Here is a 20,236-nt window from a genome sequence, read left to right as displayed (position 1 = left end):
CATTAGGAGGAACTTCCTGACAGTAAGGGCTGTTCGATAGTGGAACAAACTCCCCCGGAGTGTAGTGGAGTCTCCTTCCTTGGAGGTCTTCAAGCAGAGACTGAATGGCCATCCGTTGGGGATGCTTTGATTGTGATTTCCTGCCTGACAGGGGGTTGGACTGGATGGCCCTTGTGGTCTCTTCCAACTCTACGATTCTGTGGCGGGTTACAGACCGCCCATTTGGGGCGGCCTGTACCTGCCCCTTTCCCCGGTGTATCAGGGCCTCAGCTGCCAGAACGGCAGCCTCCGAGGCCCCGATCCACTGCTTTTCAGGCCACGGGGAAGCAGCAAAAGGCTGCTTCCCCGTGGCCTGGAAAGGGGTGTCCTTGGGGCTTCAAGCCCCAAGGATACCTGGCGGTAGTGGGGAGGAAGAGAAAGGGGCCACTTGGCCCCTTTCTCCTCTACATCGCTGGGCGCAGCCATGTAAAGGCTGCGCCCAGCGGCGCAAACCTGGAAGGAGCTCCGAAACGGAGCTCTTTCCGGGGCCGCGGAAAGGGCGCACTAGGCGTCTTCATGCGGCCCCACTACGTCACAACCGTGCCGCCTCGTTTGGAGGTGGCGCGGTCATGGCGGCGGCCATGTGGAATGGCCACCGCCATTTTGTACGTGCTGAGCACATACTAGGGTTGGGGGTGTGCGGAAGCGCCGCCGCTTCCTAACCCTAGTAAGTGCTCAGCACCTAAGAGGCCCATCTGTAATGGGCCTATGATTCTATGACACTATACTTCTATTGATGCACCCTAAAGTCATATTGGCCTTGTTAGCTGCCGCTTTGCACTGTTGACTCATGTTCAATTTGTGGTCTACTTGGACTCCTAGATCCCTTTCACACGTAGTTTCTTTCAGCCAGTTGTCCCCCATCCTATATCTGCATTTCATTTTTTGCCCTGTTGAATTTCATTTTTTTAGCTTTGGCCCAGCTTTCTAGTCTATTCAGGTCATTTTGAATTTTGATCCTGTCCTCTGGGGTGTTAGCTACTCCTCCTAATTTGGTGTCATCTGCAAATTTGATAAGTATGCCCCCAATTCTGTCCTCCAAATGATTGATAAAGATGTTGAATAGCACTGGGCCCAGGACAGAACCCTGTGGGACCCCACTGGTCACTTCTCTCCAGGATGAAAAGGAGCCATTGTTGAGCACCCTTTGGGTTCTGCCAGTCAACCAGTTACAAATCCATGTAACAGTTTCCTTGTCTAGCCCACATTTTACAAGCTTGTTTGCAAGACTGTCATAGGGAACCTTGTCAAAAAACTTACTGAAATCAAGATGTACTATATGCACAGCATTTCCTTCATCTACCAAGCTGGTAATTTTATTGAAGAAAGAGATTAGATTTGTCTGGCATGACATGTTTCTCTGAAAGCCATGTTGACTTTTTGTGATTATGGACTGGCCTTCTAGATGTTCACAGACTCTCTGTTTAATGATCTGCTCTAGAATCTTTCCTGGTATAGATGTCAGACTAACTGGATGATAATTGTTGGGATCCGCTTTGGAGACAACATTTGCCCTCTTCCTGTCTGGTGGGACTTCTCTTGTTCTCCAGGAATTCTCACAGATTATTGCCAATGGCTCCAATATTACATTTGCCAGATCTTTAAATACCCTTGGATATAGTTCATCTGGTCCTGGAGACTTATATTCATTTAGATTAACTAGGTATTCCTATACTATATCTTTACTTATTCTGTGCTGAATTTTCCCTATTCTGTCCTCTGCTCCTTTATCCTCAGGTTGAGCACCCTTTGTCTTTTCTAAGAAGACTGAAGCAAAGAAGGTGTTGAGTAATTCTGTCTTTTCTCTGTCCCCTGTTAGCATTTTGCCATCTACTCCACACAGTGGCCCTACCGCTTCCTCCTTCTTCCTTTTGCTGCGGACATACCCAAAAAAAACCTTTTAATTGTTCTTTAACCTCTCTAGCAAGCCTGAGTTCATTCTGCACTTTAGCTCTTCTGACTTTACCCCTCCATGTGCTTGCTATTTGTTTAAATTCCTCTTTGGTGATTTCCCCATTACCCATATCTTATACAGGTTCTGTTTAAAAGTTAGCTCAGTTGAAATTTCCTTAGTCATCCATCCTGGTTTCTTGAGACAGCTCCCATTTTTCTTCCTCATTGGAACTGTTTGAAATTGTGGCTTCAGTATCTCCCTTTTGAGATTCGTCTTGAACTCCCTTCTCTTTTAGTATTCCTGACCATGGGATCACCTCCAGTATTTCTCTAAGTTTACTAAAATTAGCTCTCCTAAAATCTAGAATGTGTATCTGATTATACCTGGCTTCTCCTTTCCACTGTATAACAAAATCTAGGAGAACATGATCACTCCCACCTAAGCATCCCACCACTTGCACCCCATTAACCAGGTCATCCCTGTTGGTTAGGATAAGATCCAAAATAGCTGATCCCCTTGTTGCCTCTTCCACCTTTTGGACAAAGAAATTGTCTTCAAGGCAAGTGAGGAATTTACTAGACCTTGAGGATTTGGCTGAGTTTGACTTCCAGAATATATAAGGATAGTTGAAGGTCACCCATTACTACTACATCTCCTTTCTGAGTGTGTGGTCATCTGTTCTAGAAAGGCATCATCCAATTCCTCCATCTGACATGGGGGTCTGTAGTAGACTCTACTAAGCCGTCCTATTCCTACAAATGGAGACACTTCTGTGTGTTCACTGATGCACGCTCAGAGCCTTCTTCGCCTATACAACTTTTTACGGTCCTTCACTACCTCCTTCATCTATGCCAAGGACTGGCTTTCTTGTCTTTGAAAGTCTACTTGTCTGCCATAGTGGCTAACTCACCTCTTGGATCACCTTCTAAACTCTTCACTTCCCTCACAGTAAAGAGCTTCTTCAAGGGGTTACACCACCTGTACCCTACAGTTGCTCCGTTAGCACCTCCCTAGTCACTTTCACTGGTGCTCACTCAACTCACACAGCCTCTGTTTGAACCTTTAGGATCAACTTCACTGCTGACTTTCAAAACGGCATTCCTCATTGCCATCACTTCCACCAGGAGGTCATCTGAACACCCTCCTCCTGTTGGTGTGTGCCCACACTCAACCAGGGCTGTCTCCTCGTCAGTTGCCTTTCTTAGGGGTGTTTCTTTACCCAACCTCCACACGGCTGCCACATAGTCTCAACCTTCCACATTTGTTTGGCACTACCAGCTTGATTCCAGATCTTGCTGTGATGCCAGATTTGGTTGTGCTGTTCTCTCTTCTATTCTATAGTGACTTCCACACCTTCATCAGGTAAGCTTTTTAGTCACCCTATTGCGTGAGGCACAGAGATCACACTGAAGAAAAACAGGTTGCTTACCTGTAACTGTGGTTCTCTAAGTGGTCATCTATGGCCTCACACAAACCCAACCAACCTCCCTTCTGTCAGGTTCCTGTATTTTCTAGCAGACTTGAACTAAAGGTGGAGCTAGATTGGCGGAGTTGGGCATGCTCAGTACATGGAAGTGGGCAGGATTCCTGCCAATCTGCTCAGCTTTAGACCTTCCGAATGGAGTCTCTGCGCAGGTGCAAACCCTATTGTGTGAGGGCACACATGACCACTCAGAGAACCACAGTTACAGGTAAGCAACCTGTTCATATTTCCCAATGACCTCAGCAAATCTCTTTCTGAAGATAATGGAGACCATTTAGCCTAGGATTGTATAAGTACAAGGGTTGCTGTCAAATGAAAGCTTCTCCTGTGTGTAAACAAAGTAGCACTGCATAGCGAGTCTCTCTTGAACCAAGGTATTTGAAAGAGGGGAGATTTAGAGGGGGGACCATATCATGGTGAAGGGGGCTTCCAGTCCCCACCTGCCCACTTGGTTTTGTTTAAAATAACATTTAAAAGTCACTGCCTGAAACTCATATATAGAGACAGGAAAGGAGTTTCTGTTGCCATTATTGGTGACTTTTATTACTTTTTTAAAAGTGGCGGAAAGAAGGTGGATACAAAGCTACACCTACCACTATAGTAAGTGCTTCCTTCTCTTCTGAACTGTCACTTTGAAAAACTTTAGTTTCTTCTTCGTGGTCTCTGCGAATCATACAAATGGGTTTTACTGCGCCTGCGCAGTGCTGTTTGGAAACTTCTGGAATCACTGGGCAAAGTTTACTTTGCAACATATAGAAACTTTTTGGCGGTAACTCCGCCCACCCGTTATAAGGCCCCTGCCTTCCCGCTCTTTCCCCAGTTCCTTTTTTCCGCCGTGCTGGTTGCTCTTTGGAACTTCGCTCTCGCTCGTTTTTGAAAAGGATTCACTGGTACTTTGACTCGGACTGTTTTGACTTTGGCTTCTCTTCCTTCCTCGTTGATCGGACCTCGGACTGTTTTTGGACTTCGTTTTTGCCCCTCGACTCCTAGCGATGTCTCCTCCTTTTAAGAAGTGCGACATCTGCGGAGGAAAGGTTCCTGTTCAGGACCCCCACTCTTCTGCCTGGGCCGGGACCACGACCCCAGGGTCTGCACCCTCTGTAAGTCGATGTCCTCCCAAGCCCGCAAAAATCGGGAGTCGCGGCTGACGTCTGCTATTGCCTAAGGCAAGATTCGGGAGGGGGATTCCCGGCCTGCTTCGGCCCCTTCGGCCCCTGCTCCGACCTCGGCTGCCCTGACCCGTAGCGGCCCTTCAAGTGCGCCTCCTTCTACTTCGTTGGCACAAGACCTGGCAGTTTCGGACACCGTTCGTCCGCCGGCCCGTGGCTCCACTAAGCCCAGTGCCGCTTCTAAACCCACAAAGCACCCTCGCCTACCGGGGTCATTGGGTTCAGACGCCGCTTCTACCCGCACCGAGGGAGTCCCCTCTGAGGCATCGGGGACGTCCCGGCAGACTTCGGATCAAGTCATCCATAAAAAGGCGTCCTCGGCATCGTCCAGCTCCAAAAGGGCCTAGACCAAGTCCGGGTCGTCGGACCACTCCAAGCCGACCAGGTCGGATGACCCCGTACCGAAGAACTCCGCCTCCGAGGAGCCCTCGGGCTCGAGGGATTCCGCCGCCCGAAGCAAGGATCGGGCTGGCCGTGCGGCTGCCATCTCGGAGTCTCCGATCCCATTCTTTCCTCCGGATGCGCCACCTCTCCATAAGTCTGCCAAGAAGAGGAAGTCTTCGGCCCCGGACTTGGCTTCTTCTTCGGCCAAGAAGGCCAAATCGTCTGTTAAGTCAAGCTCCCATTGGAGGTCCCCTTCCAAGAGGCGTTCAGATGACGCGACCGGCTCCCGAAAGCCCCGCCGAGACCACCCGCGTCCTGACTCTCCGACGCCGACTGACCCTTTGGCCACACCGCTGGTGGAGAACCATCCGCCTGCGAGGGATCGTGACCATCCTCCTGTGAGGACCCACGACCGGGATGCCACCGCCCAGGCTGCGCCGGCCCCTACGCAATCGGCTTCGGCAACGCTTCCCTTTCTTCTTTCGGACGATGAAGACGATGCCGACCACCCGCCGAGATCCCCATCGCCAGCTTCGTTGGGTTCGCGCTCTCCGGCTCATACCCTGGACGACCCTCAGTACTTCTACGATTCTGAGACAGATCAATTTTTTCTTCCAGTCCCTAGAGAGGTGGCTCTAGCCAAGCCTGTCCAGGCTCGGGACCGTTCCCGTGACCGTGACCAGCCTCGGGACCAGGAGCGACGCCGCCACGAGTATACCGATCGGCCGGGCCCGTCGACGGCGGTTTCATCCCTCCTTGCAGGCAGGCCTGTGGAGCGCCCCAGACCATCTGCTACCGTGGACCTCATTGCTTCTGATTCCGAACCCGACCCCGCCGCCTCAGAAGTCTCTTCGGGTGAGGACGACCTGGCCCAGGACTCTCCTCAGCTTCTGCACCATCCCGAAGCGGCCTCCCCTACGGATGACGTCAGGTCGTTTGTCGAACATGTCATCAAAATGTCCAGGGCTCTGGACATTGAACTGGCATATCCTGAAGAAGAGGCCAGGGACCCCATTGAGCGCAGGGTTCGCAGCCGGGCCCATTCAACACCTTTGGTCCCCTTCCTGCCGTCCCTAGAGACACTGGTCAAACGTTCCTGGGACTGCCCTTCCTCACTCCTAGGCCCACCGCGCAAGATCGAGTCCCTTTATAAGATCTCGGCTCCAGCGGCGCCATGGCTTACATCTCACCCCCGCCAGAATTCGGCGATTGTTGAGGGTGCTCAACAAACCTCAACTCAACGTCAGGCGACGGTACCCTTCGATAAAGAGGCCAAAAAGATAGATGCCTTAGCCAGGAAGGCATATGCAGCAGCTGCTCTCGTGGTGAAAGCGACTAATTATACCGCGTGTATGGGGGCCTATATACAAACCCTTATGGAGGGCATTTCCCCCATCGTGCCGGACGTTCCGGATGAAGCCCAGCGGACGCTCACTGAGATAAGAGATGAGGCCCACTCCATCGGTGCATGGCTCATCACGGCGTCCAGGAACGTTGTGGAGTGCTCTGGCAGGGCCATGGCGGCTTCCATCGCTCTAAGAAGGCACGCCTGGTTGCGGGGCTCCGATCTTAACTCCAGCGTCAGGTCTACCATTGAGGACATGCCTATAGATGAATCTGGTCTCTTCCACGCCGAGACGGATGACAGGCTGAATCGAAAATTCAGGCTGAAGGCGGCGGCGAGAAAACATGGTATGTCTGCCCCCGCTCCGGCTCCCTTCCGCAGGAGGTTCCGCCCTTGGCAGCAGCAGCAGGGCCAATTCAACAGGTCCTCCTACCAGGACCGACAGTTCCATCAGCAGGGCTCTCAGCGTCAGAGATACCCGTCCCAGTCCCCGTCATCCTCCGGCCGCCGCAATCAGTCTTCTCGGTACCGCAGGAACCGGCGACAAGACCCTGACCAATCCAAAAAGAGGGCATGAAACCTTCCCGCGCACTTCGCCTCCCATAGCTCCTTTTTGGACATTCTTAAGCCCTTTGCCAACGTATGGGCTTCCATCTCCTCCGACTCTTGGGTGCTAAACATCGTCCGTAGGGGCTATACCCTTGAGTTCGAAGAGCTCCCGCCCACCGGAGTTTTCATTTCCACCCCCCCCTCGGACACCCTTCTCGACGAAGTGCGCACCTTGATGGACAAAGGGGCTATTTCCCCGTTATCCCCTGAGTCCTACCATTCGGCCTTTTTCTCGAGGTACTTCACGGTACCGAAGGCCGACGGGGGCATTAGACCAATCCTGGACTTGAGAGACTTAAACCTCTTTCTCCAATATCGCCGGTTTCGTATGGTAACCTTAGCCTCTATCTTGCCTCTCCTCCACCAGGACCTGTGGTTCGCGACAGTCGATTTGAAGGACGCTTACTTCCATATCGGGATTTGGGAGTCCCACCGGAGATTCCTCGCCTTCGCCGTCGGCTCCGACGCGTTCCGCTACAATGTGCTCCCTTTTGGCCTTGCTACGGCCCCACGGGTCTTCACAAAGTGCATGGCCCCGGTGGTAGCATACCTCCATCAAAGAGGCTACAGAGTCTTTCCTTATTTGGACGATTGGCTGTTCGTCGCAGACTCCCAGCAGGACCTCCAGGAGGCAATTTCGTTCGCCATTCAGCTACTGAACTCTCTCGGGCTGGTGATCAACAGAGAAAAGTCACATTTCACGCCATCCAGACAAGTCAAATTCATCGGGGCCATCCTCGACTCCGAAAGATGTTCCGCCTTCCTTCCCGTGGACCGTTTCCAGGCTCTGGTAAATTCATTAAACCCTTGCGTCTCGCACAGAAGAGTGAGGGCCAGGGATGTCCAGATTGCCCTAGGACACATGGCGTCGACAACCTTCGTGACGCCTTGGGCGAGACTTCGCCTCCGTCCACTCCAGGCTTGGTTCCTCTCGGTCTTCTCTCCGATGGAAGATTCCCCGTCAAAATGGCTGACGGTGCCGAGACCGGTGGCCGCCTCCCTGAACTGGTGGCTGGACGAGCACAACGTGTGCGCGGGGATGCCCTTTCATCAACCTCAGCCTCAAGTGACTTTGACAACCGACGCTTCGCTAGAGGGCTGGGGCGCTCACCTCCGCGACCTAGTTGTCAAAGACAAATGGTCGGACTCAGACAGTCTCCTCCACATCAATGTCCTAGAGATGCTCGCAGTCGAAAAGGCTCTGAGAGCTTTCGAAACCTCTGTCACAGGCAGGGTGGTACTCCTGAGAACGGACAACACCACCGTGATGTATTACATCAACAAACAGGGTGGCACCAAGTCAAGGACTCTCCTCGAGATTACCCTGCGCATCTGGAACTGGTGCATCCAGAGACAGGTCCTCCTTCAGGCGATCCACCTGCTGGGAGAGGACAACGAGTTGGCGGATCGCCTGAGCAGATCGCCCTCGGTGTGCCACGAGTGGAGGCTCCATCCGGAAACGGTCAGCGTCTTGTTCGACAGGTGGGGAACCCCTCGAATCGACCTCTTCGCGACCGATTGGAACAGCCACTGTCCCCAGTTCTGCTCCAGGAGGTCAATGACCGGATCTCTCGGAGATGCATTCACCTTCCTGTGGTCGGGGGAGCTCCTTTATGCCTTTCCCCCCTTCCCTCTCATCATCAGAGTGGTGTCCAAGATGATGGTGGACCACACGGACGCGATCCTGATCACGCCATGGTGGCCGAGACAGCCTTGGTTCGCATCCCTGCTGCATCTCTCCAGGAGGTGCTTCCTTCGCCTCGAGCCTCGCCCAGACCTGCTGTCGATTCAGGACGGACGGATCCTCCATCCAGACATCGACAGCCTGCCGCTGGTAGCTTGGAGAATCCTACCCTGACTGCCCTCCCTGAGGCTGTGAGGACGGTGGTCCTGGCTGCAAGGAAACCTTCCACTCAGCGTTCCTACGCCTTTAAATGGAGGAGTTTTTGCCTCTTCCTTGAGCAAAGGGGCTTGTCTCCTGCGCAGGTGTCCACTCCGGTGGTGCTGGAGTTCTTGATGGCACTTTTGGACAGAGGGCTGTCCCTTGCGTCCATCAAATGTTACCTGTCTGCCATTTGTGCCGAATACCAGTTCGGGGGGAGGGTTTCTTTCTTCAAAGATCCCTTGGTGAAGGGGTTTCTGAAGGGTTGTGCTAACCTTTATCCTCCTGTCTCAGTACCGACACCGGCTTGGAGTTTGGAGTCGGTACTGTCCTCCCTCCAATCCAAGCCCTTTGAACCGATGGCCACAGCGGACTTGAGACTATTGACTTGGAAAACCGCCTTTCTTGTGGCCATCACCTCTGCCCGCCGTGCGGGCGAACTCTGTGCCCTGCGGAGGGACCAGCCCTTCCTGAGGTTTCACAAGGACAAGGTGGTCCTCCGGACGGATATTACTTTCTTGCCGAAGGTAGTGTCCGCATTTCATATGTGTCAGGACATTGTATTGCCTACTCTCGCATCCAGCCCGACTTCGGATGCGGAGCGACGCCTGCACTCTCTTGATGTCAGGAGAGCATTGGCGTTTTATTTGGACAGAACTGCTGCTTCCAGTCGGTCCGAGAGACTTTTTCAATGCTACTCGGAACCGAAGAAAGGGCTACCTGTGTCTGCGCAGAGGTTTTCGAAATGGGTGGCTGGTACCATTCACCTCTGCTACGAACTCTTGGGCAAACCTCTCCCGGGCAGGGTTCGGGCCCACTCCACAAGGTCAATGGCGGCATCCTCTGCATTCCTGTCGGGGATTCCCCTTGAGGAGGTCTGTAGGGCTGCTGTCTGGTCTCAGCCATTGACTTTTATAAAGCACTATAGGCTGGACACCAGAGCCATCCGAGACGCAGCCTTCGGGAGGGCTGTGTTGGTTTCAGGGCTGCATTGATTACACTACTGATGTTTCGTGTTAGCATTTTTGTTCCTATGCCACTGTTGTGCATTCTGTCGAATGTTAATTGCACTGTGTTGGGTTGCATTTTCAATGCGAGAGGTCTTGCACGACCTTACTTTCCCTTCTCAGGTCTAGCAATGTTGTTGCTGTGTCTGAATTGTGCAAGAACAAAAGACTGACGCCTTTTATGGTTCAGGTTGTTTATTGTTGCAATAAATATACCTTGGTTTACCGTAGCTTTGGTTTCAGGACACTCCCTCCGCCGCATACCTTAGCTTGTCAGTCTAAACCCATTTGTATGATTCGCAGAGACCACGAAGAAGAAGGACAGGTTGCTTACCTGTAACTGTATTTCTTCGAGTGGTCATCTGCGAATACATACAAATCCCACCCGTCCATCCCCTCAGTGTCCTGCTCTTATTGGCTCTTTCCATCGCCTGCTTGGCGGAAAAATTTCGGAACTGGGGAAAGAGCGGGAAGGCAGGGGCCTTATAACGGGTGGGCGGAGTTACCGCCAAAAAGTTTCTATATGTTGCAAAGTAAACTTTGCCCAGTGATTCCAGAAGTTTCCGAACAGCACTGCGCAGGCGCAGTAAAACCCATTTGTATGTATTCGCAGATGACCACTCGAAGAAATACAGTTACAGGTAAGCAACCTGTCCTTCCTAAATCACCCAAATTAGAATCAAAGTATCTACCCCATTTCCTCAATGAAATGTATGGACACAATTAGACTTGTTTGGATACTCTCTTAAAGTGGATTGACAATTCTGCGTAGGACAGACAATTACTAGAGAAAATTCACATTTGTTTTTTCCCCACTGAATCTAAAAATAAATGCTAATGATGCATATTTTTGTTTTTGCTCTCTTAACTGTAGGCAAATTCTAAGAGAGAACAGTTGTTTGCAAACACTGTTACATCACTTGAAGTCTCACAGTTTGACAATAGTCAGTAATGCATGTGGAACTCTGTGGAACCTCTCTGCACGGAATGCAAAGGACCAGGAAGCTTTATGGGATATGGGCGCAGTTAGCATGCTCAAAAATCTTATACATTCAAAGCACAAGATGATAGCTATGGGCAGTGCTGCAGCTCTAAGAAACCTAATGGCAAACAGACCTGCAAAATATAAAGATGCTAACATCATGTCCCCAGGCTCAAGCTTACCATCTCTTCATGTCAGAAAGCAAAAAGCACTGGAAGCAGAGTTAGATGCTCAACATTTATCTGAGACTTTTGACAATATTGATAACTTAAGTCCCAAAACATCTCACCGCAATAAGCAAAGACACAAACAGAATCTGTACAGTGAGTATGTCTTGGATGGTAGTAGACATGAAGAGGGAGTTTGCAGGTCAGAAAATTTTAACAGTGGTAATGTGCTTTCACCATATTTAAACACACCAGTGTTGCCTGGCTCTTCCTCAAGTAGAGGAAATGCAGAGAGTTCTCGGTCAGAAAAGGACAGGAATTTGGATCGAGAGCGTGCTGTTGGATTAAGCAGTTACCATTCAGCAACAGAAAATTCTGGGAGCTCTTCTAAACGAATAGGAATGCAGATCTCTACTGCTGCAGCCCAGATTTCCAAAGTCATGGAAGAAGTGACAAGTATGCATATTCCACCAGAAGACAGAAGCAATGGCTCCATAACTGAAATGCACTGTTTGTCAGAAGACAGGAGTGCTTTAAGAAGAACATCTGCTGCCCATCCTCACATAAATGCTTACAACTTCCCAAAATCTGAAAATAGAACATGCTCTGTACCTTATGCAAAAATGGAGTATAAGAGAGCTTCTAACGATAGCTTGAACAGTGTCAGTAGCAGTGATGGGTATGGTAAAAGAGGACAAATGAAGCCTATTGAATCATACTCAGAAGATGAAGAAAGTAAATTTTGCAGTTATGGACAATATCCTGCTGACTTAGCCCATAAAATACATAGTGCTAATCATATGGATGACAATGATGGAGAACTGGACACTCCAATAAATTATAGCCTAAAGTACTCTGATGAACAGTTAAATTCTGGAAGGCAGAGCCCATCACAGAATGAAAGATGGGCAAGACCCAAAGACATAATAGAGGAAGAAATAAAGCAGAATGAGCAACGACAGTCCAGAAGTCAAAGTGGAACGTATCCTGTGTATACTGAGAGTGGTGACAATAAACATATGAGCTACCAGTCAGCTTATGGGCAACCTGAGTGTGTGTCTCCTTTCAGATCCAGAGATTCCAGCACTTCAGAACAAAACAGAACAGGCTGCAGCCATGGAATAAATCAAAAAGTGAACCAGTCTTTACGTCAAGTTGATGATTATGAGGATGATAAGCCAACTAATTATAGTGAGCGTTACTCTGAGGAGGAGCAACATGAAGAAGATCATCCAACCAATTATAGCATAAAGTACAATGAAGAGGAGGACCATGTAGATCAACCTATTGATTACAGTCTCAAATACTCTACTGATGTTCCTTCCTCTGCACAAAAACCATCTTTTTCTTTTTCAAAAAGTCCATCTGTGCAGAGTTCCAAAACAGACCATATTTCATCAGGCAGTGGAAATACATCAACTTCTGCTGGCTCAAAGAGACATAACCAGCTCCATCCAAATTCTGCTCAGGGAAGAACAGGTCACACTCAGAAGACAGCATCCTGCAAAGCACCCTCCATCAACCAGGAAACAATGCAAACCTATTGTGTGGAAGATACACCAATATGTTTTTCAAGATGTAGCTCTCTGTCTTCTTTGTCATCAGCTGAAGATGAAACAGGACGCGATCAAGCCACACGTGCAGCAGATACTGATAATTCTTTAAAGATAGGGGGAATGAAAGAAAATAGTGGAAATCTGTCTACAGCAGGTACAGTAAATGAAACTGCATCTGCCACTCAGCACATTAGAACAAAATCAAATAGACTCCAGGCTTCTAGTTTATCTCCTTCTGATTCAGCAAGACATAAAAGTGTTGAGTTTTCTTCAGGTGCCAAATCTCCTTCAAAAAGTGGTGCTCAGACCCCCAAGAGCCCACCAGAGCATTATGTGCAGGAGACACCACTCATGTTTAGCAGGTGTACCTCTGTGAGTTCCTTGGACAGTTTTGAGAGCCGTTCAATTGCTAGTTCAGTTCAGAGTGAGCCTTGCAGTGGGATGGTAAGTGGTATTATAAGTCCAAGTGACCTTCCAGATAGTCCTGGGCAAACAATGCCACCAAGCAGAAATAAAACCCCACCACCCGCACCAGTGACACAAGTAAAGCGAGAAGCAGCTAAAGCTAAAGTACCCACTAGTGAAAAAAGAGAATCTGGACCAAGGCAAGCAGCTGTAAATACAGCTGTTCAAAGAGTGCAGGTATTTCAAGATCCAGATACTTTGTTACATTTTGCTACAGAAAGCACACCAGATGGGTTTTCTTGTTCATCAAGCCTAAGTGCTTTGAGTCTTGATGAACCATTTATACAGAAAGACGTAGAGTTGAAAATAATGCCCCCTGTTCATGAAAATGACCATGGGAATGAAGCAGAACTTGAACAGCCAAATGATACAAAGGAGAAACAAGAAAAGAATACAGAAAATCCCACTGAAACTGAAAAAGATATACTGGATGATTCTGATGAAGATGATATTGAAATATTAGAGGAATGTATTATTTCTGCTATGCCAACAAAATCTTCACGTAAAGCCAAAAAGCCCTCACAGACAACTGCTTCAAAAATACCTCCACCTGTAGCTAGGAAGCCAAGTCAGCTTCCTGTATATAAACTTATCCCTTCTCAAAACCGGTTACATCCTCAGAAGCATGTCAGTTTTACACCCGGAGATGATATGCCACGTGTGTATTGTGTTGAGGGCACCCCAATAAATTTTTCAACAGCAACTTCTCTGAGCGATCTCACAATAGAATCACCACCAAATGAATTGGCCAATGCAGAGCCTTCTGGCACAGGGCTGGAATCAGCTGAATTTGAAAAAAGGGATACCATTCCAACAGAAGGCCGAAATACTGATGATGCTCATAGAGGGAAAAATTCAACAGGGACTACTGTTGGGTTGAATGATGACAAAACAGAAGAAGGTGATGATATTCTTGCTGAATGTATTAATTCTGCTATGCCAAAAGGAAAAAGCCACAAGCCATTCAGAGTGAAAAAGATAATGGATCAGATCCAGCAAGCATCTACACCATTGCCAGTAAGTAATAAGAATCAGCTGGAAGTTGAGAAAAAGAAACCAACATCACCTGTAAAACCCATGCCCCAAAGTAATGAATACAGAGCCCGTTTACGAAAAAACACAGAGCCAAAAAGTAATTTTAATAGCGAAAGGACCTATACAGACAACAAAGACACAAAAAAACAAAGCCTTAAGAACCACTCGAGAGACTTTAATGATAAACCTCCAAATAATGAAGAGCGTACAAGAGGAAGTTTTGCATTTGATTCTCCCCACCATTACACTCCAATTGAGGGGACTCCATATTGCTTTTCACGAAATGATTCCCTGAGTTCTCTAGATTTTGATGATGATGTTGATCTTTCAAGGGAAAAGGCAGAACTGAGGAAGGGAAAAGAAAGTGAAATTAAATCAAGTGCCAATACAGAACAAATTTCAAATCAGCAGTCAACCAGTAGAACACAAGCTTGCCAAAAACATACACCAGCAGCGAGAAATCAACCCAAGACTCTGGTGCAGAAACAAACGCATTTCACTCAATCATCCAAAGATATAGCAGATAGAATTGCAGCTACTGATGAGAAAATGCAAAATTTTGCAATAGAAAATACTCCAGTTTGTTTCTCTCGTAATTCTTCTCTGAGTTCTCTGAGCGACATTGATCAAGAAAACAACAACAACAAAGAAAGTGAACCTGTACAACAAATGGAACCACCTGATACACAGATAGGATCAAATAGACCGCAAGTTTCTGGTTATGCTCCTAAGTCCTTTCATGTTGAAGATACTCCTGTATGTTTTTCAAGAAACAGTTCCCTTAGTTCTCTTAGTATTGACTCAGAAGACGATCTTTTGCAGGAATGTATTAGTTCTGCCATGCCTAAAAAGAAAAAGCCTTCAAGAGCAAAAGGGGACAGTGAAAAAAATAGTTCCAGAAACATGGGAGGCATTTTGGCGGAAGACTTGACACTAGATTTGAAAGATGTACAAAGGCCTGATTCAGAGCATGGTTTCTCACCAGATTCAGAGAACTTTGACTGGAAAGCTATTCAGGAAGGTGCCAATTCAATAGTTAGCAGTTTACATCAAGCTGCTGCAGCAGCATCACTATCTAGGCAAGCTTCTTCAGACTCAGATTCAATCCTTTCATTAAAATCTGGAATTTCCTTAGGTTCACCTTTCCATCTTACACCAGACCAAGAAGAAAAACCATTTACTAGTAATAAGGGCCCAAGAATCATTAAGCCTGGAGAGAAAACTACATTAGAAACTAAGAAAGTGGAATCTGAAAATAAAGGCATCAAAGGGGGCAAGAAAGTTTATAAAAGTTTGATTACAGGTAAAGCTCGTTCTAATTCAGAACTGACAAGTCACCTGAAACAGCCATTGCAAACAAATATGCCTTCAATTTCCCGGGGCAGGACAATGATTCATATTCCTGGAGTTCGAAATAGTTCTTCAAGTACAAGTCCAGTTTCTAAAAAGGGGCCACAGCTAAAGAGTACAGCTTCCAAAAGTCCTAATGACACCCCAGGTTCTACTAATTCTCCCAGAGTAACCAAACCATCTGTGAAATCAGAGCCAAGCCCTATATCTAGACAGCCATCTCAACAGGGTGGATCAAGTAAAGGACCTTCAAGGTCTGGATCTAGAGATTCTACACCTTCTAGGCCACAACAGCAACCCTTATCCAGACCTCTGCAGTCACCTGGTCGAAATTCAATTTCACCAGGCAGAAATGGTATAAGTCCTCCTAATAAACTTTCCCAGCTGCCAAGAACATCATCTCCAAGTACAGCTTCCACCAAATCTTCAGGTTCAGGAAGAATGGCATACACGTCACCTGGCAGACAAATGAGCCAGCAAACTGTAGCAAAGCAAACAGGGCAGCCTAAAAGTACCAGTGGTATTCCTAGAAGTGAATCTGCCTCAAAAGGATTAAACCAAATTTCTGGTATCAGCGGAACAAGCAAAAAGGCTGACTTATCTAGAATGTCATCAGCAAAGTCAAGTGGAAGTGAATCTGACAGATCAGAGAGACCTGTTTTAGTACGCCAGTCAACTTTTATTAAAGAAACTCCAAGCCCCACTCTAAGAAGGAAATTAGAAGAGTCTGCTTCATTTGAATCTTTGTCTCCTTCTAGACCTGACTCTCCTACCCAATCCCAATCACAGACCCCAATTTTAAGTCCATCACTTCCTGACATGTCCTTACCTACTCATTCAGCCATTCAAACTAGTGGCTGGCGAAAATTACCTCCTAATCTGAGCCCTTCTTTAGAATACAGTGATGGGAGACCAACAAAACGTCATGACATAACTCGATCTCACTCAGAGAGTCCTTCCAGACTGCCAATTAATAGATCGGGGACATGGAAGCGGGAGCACAGTAAACATTCCTCATCACTTCCTCGTGTCAGCACCTGGCGACGGACTGGAAGCTCCTCCTCAATTCTTTCAGCTTCTTCAGAATCCAGTGAAAAGGCAAAAAGTGAGGATGAAAAGCAGTATATAAGTCCTTTTTCAGGACTCAAACAAGCTAAAGAGACGCAAGCACCAACAAAAGGTACTTGGAGAAAAATAAAAGAAAATGAAATTCCTCAGATTATGACAAGTCCTCCTCAGAATAGCTCACCAGGTGCTGCTAATGGTGCTGATTCAAAAACTTTAATTTATCAGATGGCACCTGCTGTCTCTAAAACAGAGGATGTGTGGGTGAGGATTGAGGACTGCCCTATTAATAATCCCAGATCTGGAAAATCTCCCACAGGAAACACTCCCCCCATTATTGACAGTGTTTCAGAGAAAGGGAATGTAAATAGTAAAGATTCTAAAGATCTTCATGGTAAACAAAATGGAGGGAATGGAAATGTCCCTGTTCGCACCATGAGTTTAGAAAACTGTCTGAATTCATTTGTTCAAGCAGATAGTCCAGACAAGAAAGGAACTGAAACAAAACCTGTGCTAAGCAATCCTATCCCTCCCCCAGAGACTAGTGAAAGCACTGTTAATGAACGTACACCATTCAGTTCCAGCAGCTCAAGCAAACACAGTTCACCTAGTGGTGCTGTTGCAGCAAGAGTGACCCCTTTCAACTATAATCCAAGCCCCAGAAAAAGCAGTGTGGATAATAGTTCCGTTCGGCCATCGCAGATACCAACACCAGTAAATAACAGTACAAAAAAAAGAGATTCAAAGACTGAAAATACAGATTCAAATGGTGCTCAGAGTCCCAAGCGCCATTCTGGATCCTATCTGGTGACATCTGTTTAACAAAAGATTCTGATATGTTACTCTATATGTGAAACTTTTTAATGAAAATATACTTTTTTCCTCTTTTTGTAAATAGGTTTGATTCTTCTAGAGGGTCCTTGTTCTGGAAGCCATATTTGATATTCTTTATTTTCACTTTATTATATTGGAGGGATTCCCAACTGATAATTTAGCAATAAAATTGCTAACGTGATATTTGTACAGTATGTTTTACATATATTTAATTAACATCCCATACTTTTAATTGTTTTGATGGGGTGGGGAAATTCAGAGATGAACAACAGAGGTTAAAAGAAATAATTCTAATGCTGTTATCACTCATTCCTAGATTTGCAAAACGACTATAAAGTGCATCAGGGAGAAATTGGTATTTATGCAAAATAAATAAAAGATTCCATTTTAGTATTTGTGAAGCCACCAAACCTTATAATTAATCATGTGGCTGTGAAATTCACAGTAATATGGTTTCTGCTGAACAAGCCTGTTTTTTCTGCATGGATAGAACTGATGGTTCATTTTCTGAAATGATGATTAACATTTCTGTGGTCACATAATGTGTATAGATAGTTATGGTGTAATGATTACCTTTTGGTTTTGTGCTCTGGAATAAGAAAAAAGGAAATCTGTGTATGTGCAAACCTTGAACAAAATTATTTTACCAGAACTAGATTTTAACGGACAGTAGGTAGGTTTTTTGCTATGCTGTAACTTGTTGTATATTCTGGTATTTGAAGATGGCTGCTCTTTTATTAATGAGACATGGGCAAAGTCTCAGCAGAACTCAATGAACATTTCAGAATAAATTATTGCTGTATGTACAATTTGTTGTGTGTTACTTTTGCAGTACATAAAATCAATGTTTAATTTTGATATTTTTGAGAAATCCTCCTCGTAGATATAACTAATGCACTTACTCAAAAGCTTTCGGGGATAATCTATACTCCATTGAAGTCAATAGAAATATTTACATATGATTTTAATGGCTCTGGATTGCACCCACTGCCCATTACAGTCACACACACTGGTTCTGTTCCAGTTTATATTAGCTGTTAATATTCTGCATAACAGCTGCAGCGTTAGGATAGAGCATTGGGGTTTTCAGTTAAGATTCTAATTGGTTCTAAGAGAGAGAGGCTAAAAGAAGTACTTCCATATGTATATATCTATGACAAAAAGCATAGGCCTGTTACAGACAGCCAAAATAAAGCTGCTTCGAGTCACAGTGGAGATATGGTGTTTCAATGATGCATGCATCCTAAGAGTCCAGAAGTCGCATCAAAGCCACGCTCCAGCCCTAAGGACTGGAGCATGGCTTTTGGACTCTTAGGACACATGCATCATTGAAAAACCATACCTCTACTGTGACTCGAAGCAGCTTTATTTTGGCTGTCTGTAACAGGCCAGTGTTTTCATACTGCACAGCCTGGAGTGCTATTTGCTGTACAAATAATACTTTTACTGAAAAAAAATCTGAGGGGAAGTTCAGATTGGAAGTTTGAGTATTTTTTCATTTGTTTTCATTTAATAAATTGGATAATATACTTGACATTAATATACTAAATTCAAGTGTTTTAGTAGAAATATAAGATTTGTACCTTAAGCTGCTCTGGATAAACCAACTTTGTATTTGCATATGCTTTGACTTTAGAGTCCTTCATGAGACTGTTTACAACAGAAGTACTCTGCTAAACTTAAGTGCCTCTATACAAAGATAGTTACATGCGTGTGCACATGGTTAATCAAAACAGTAATAAGCAAGTCAAGCGTGTAATCTCGGGCTGGTTTTCATTATTACCATTATACATGTAATCATTAGATAGTAGGGTTCAGAATCTACTCATACATGTCCTCAAATATGCCAGTTTAACGAATAATAAGCAGTGCTAAACAGTTGTTAAACTTGACATTAGGTGGTGATACCTTATTCAAACAATTCAAGTGCCCTGGTTTTTTCATCGCACCTTGATTTAGTGTTATGAGTGCAAGACAGAATGAGCCTTTGGTTCATGTACTTCCCCTCTCCATTCTGGTGAAACTACAAGGGGAAGACCAGAAGCTTCTGCTTCTGTTTTTAGATTAACCACAGTTTGTGCCTAAACCCTAAAAAGGTTTATTATTCATTATCATTAGTAACAGGTAGCCAACTTTGTAAACAATTATTTGAAATTGGCTAGTTTTCACTGAACATAATTAAGAGTACCAGCAGCTTGGATTCTGATCTCTGTGTTTAGTCTAAACTGGAAGCAAAAGATTTTGAAGGTCTTGTAGTCACACTGGAAGAGCAACTGGTGGTAGTAACAGACACCTTCTAGTGCTAAATCATGACATTATGTGTAAACACAGCAGTTCTGTCACTGACTTCTTAATAGCCCCTTTCCAATTTTACTCGCTGAAATAATACACATCACATAGATAGGATGATAAAGCCAATAATGCTTTGAAATACCAGTTTGCTAGAACAAAGTTCCATATGTAATAGTCTTTAAAATCTCTATTTAACTAACACCTTTAAGGGCATGAAAACAAGTTAGCTTAACTGCAAGGTGTCTCACCAAAAGTATGTGGTAAGATATCAATGTTCCTGTTTTTCATTCTCCATCAAAATGATTATACTTATTTTTTCCTTGGGATTTTTTACCTTTTAACCAGGCATATTTACTGGCATGCCATATTGGTAGAATACCTTATGGACATGAACCCTGCCTATCTGATATACAGTCCTTGTGATACATCTGTTCATAAGTTTAAATGTACTTCATGTACACTATCCCATATAGATAAGTAAACAGCATCAGTACTTGTTCATCAGTATGATTCACTTCCATTTCATTGCCTCAGCTGTTAAAAAGATCATCAGGAGTACAGCTGAAGGAAAGGGTCACCCAGCAGGGTTGCATGTGTCCTCAGCCACTGCTTTAACAGCAGCTTGATGTCACCAATGCTGTAAAATTTGTACTTGCTGATTACTGCTATTTTTACTTC

General features: G+C 45.9%; 1 protein-coding gene across 5 annotated transcripts in view; it reads left to right on the top strand.

Moving 5' to 3' along the window:
• APC (APC regulator of Wnt signaling pathway) overlaps positions 1–18,442 on the top strand; it is a 122,749-nt gene extending 104,307 nt beyond the window's left edge. For all 5 annotated transcript variants that reach the window (XM_089492267.1, XM_089492244.1, XM_089492252.1 and 2 more), the window contains one exon: positions 10,687–18,442. In XM_089492267.1, coding sequence (XP_089348393.1) covers positions 10,687–17,254 — 6,568 coding nt within the window. In that variant the 3' untranslated portion in view covers positions 17,255–18,442. The remainder of the gene's footprint in view (positions 1–10,686) is intronic.
• The last annotated feature ends 1,794 nt before the right edge of the window (positions 18,443–20,236 follow it).

This window comes from Sceloporus occidentalis, unplaced genomic scaffold, assembly GCF_023333645.1.
Source record: "Sceloporus occidentalis isolate IW3139 unplaced genomic scaffold, rSceOcc1.0.p SCAF_1, whole genome shotgun sequence".
In the NCBI taxonomy this organism is placed as follows: Eukaryota; Metazoa; Chordata; class Lepidosauria; order Squamata; family Phrynosomatidae; genus Sceloporus; species Sceloporus occidentalis.
The sequence above is the reverse complement of the archived record's forward strand: the minus strand, read 5'-3'. Positions and strand labels throughout refer to the sequence as shown.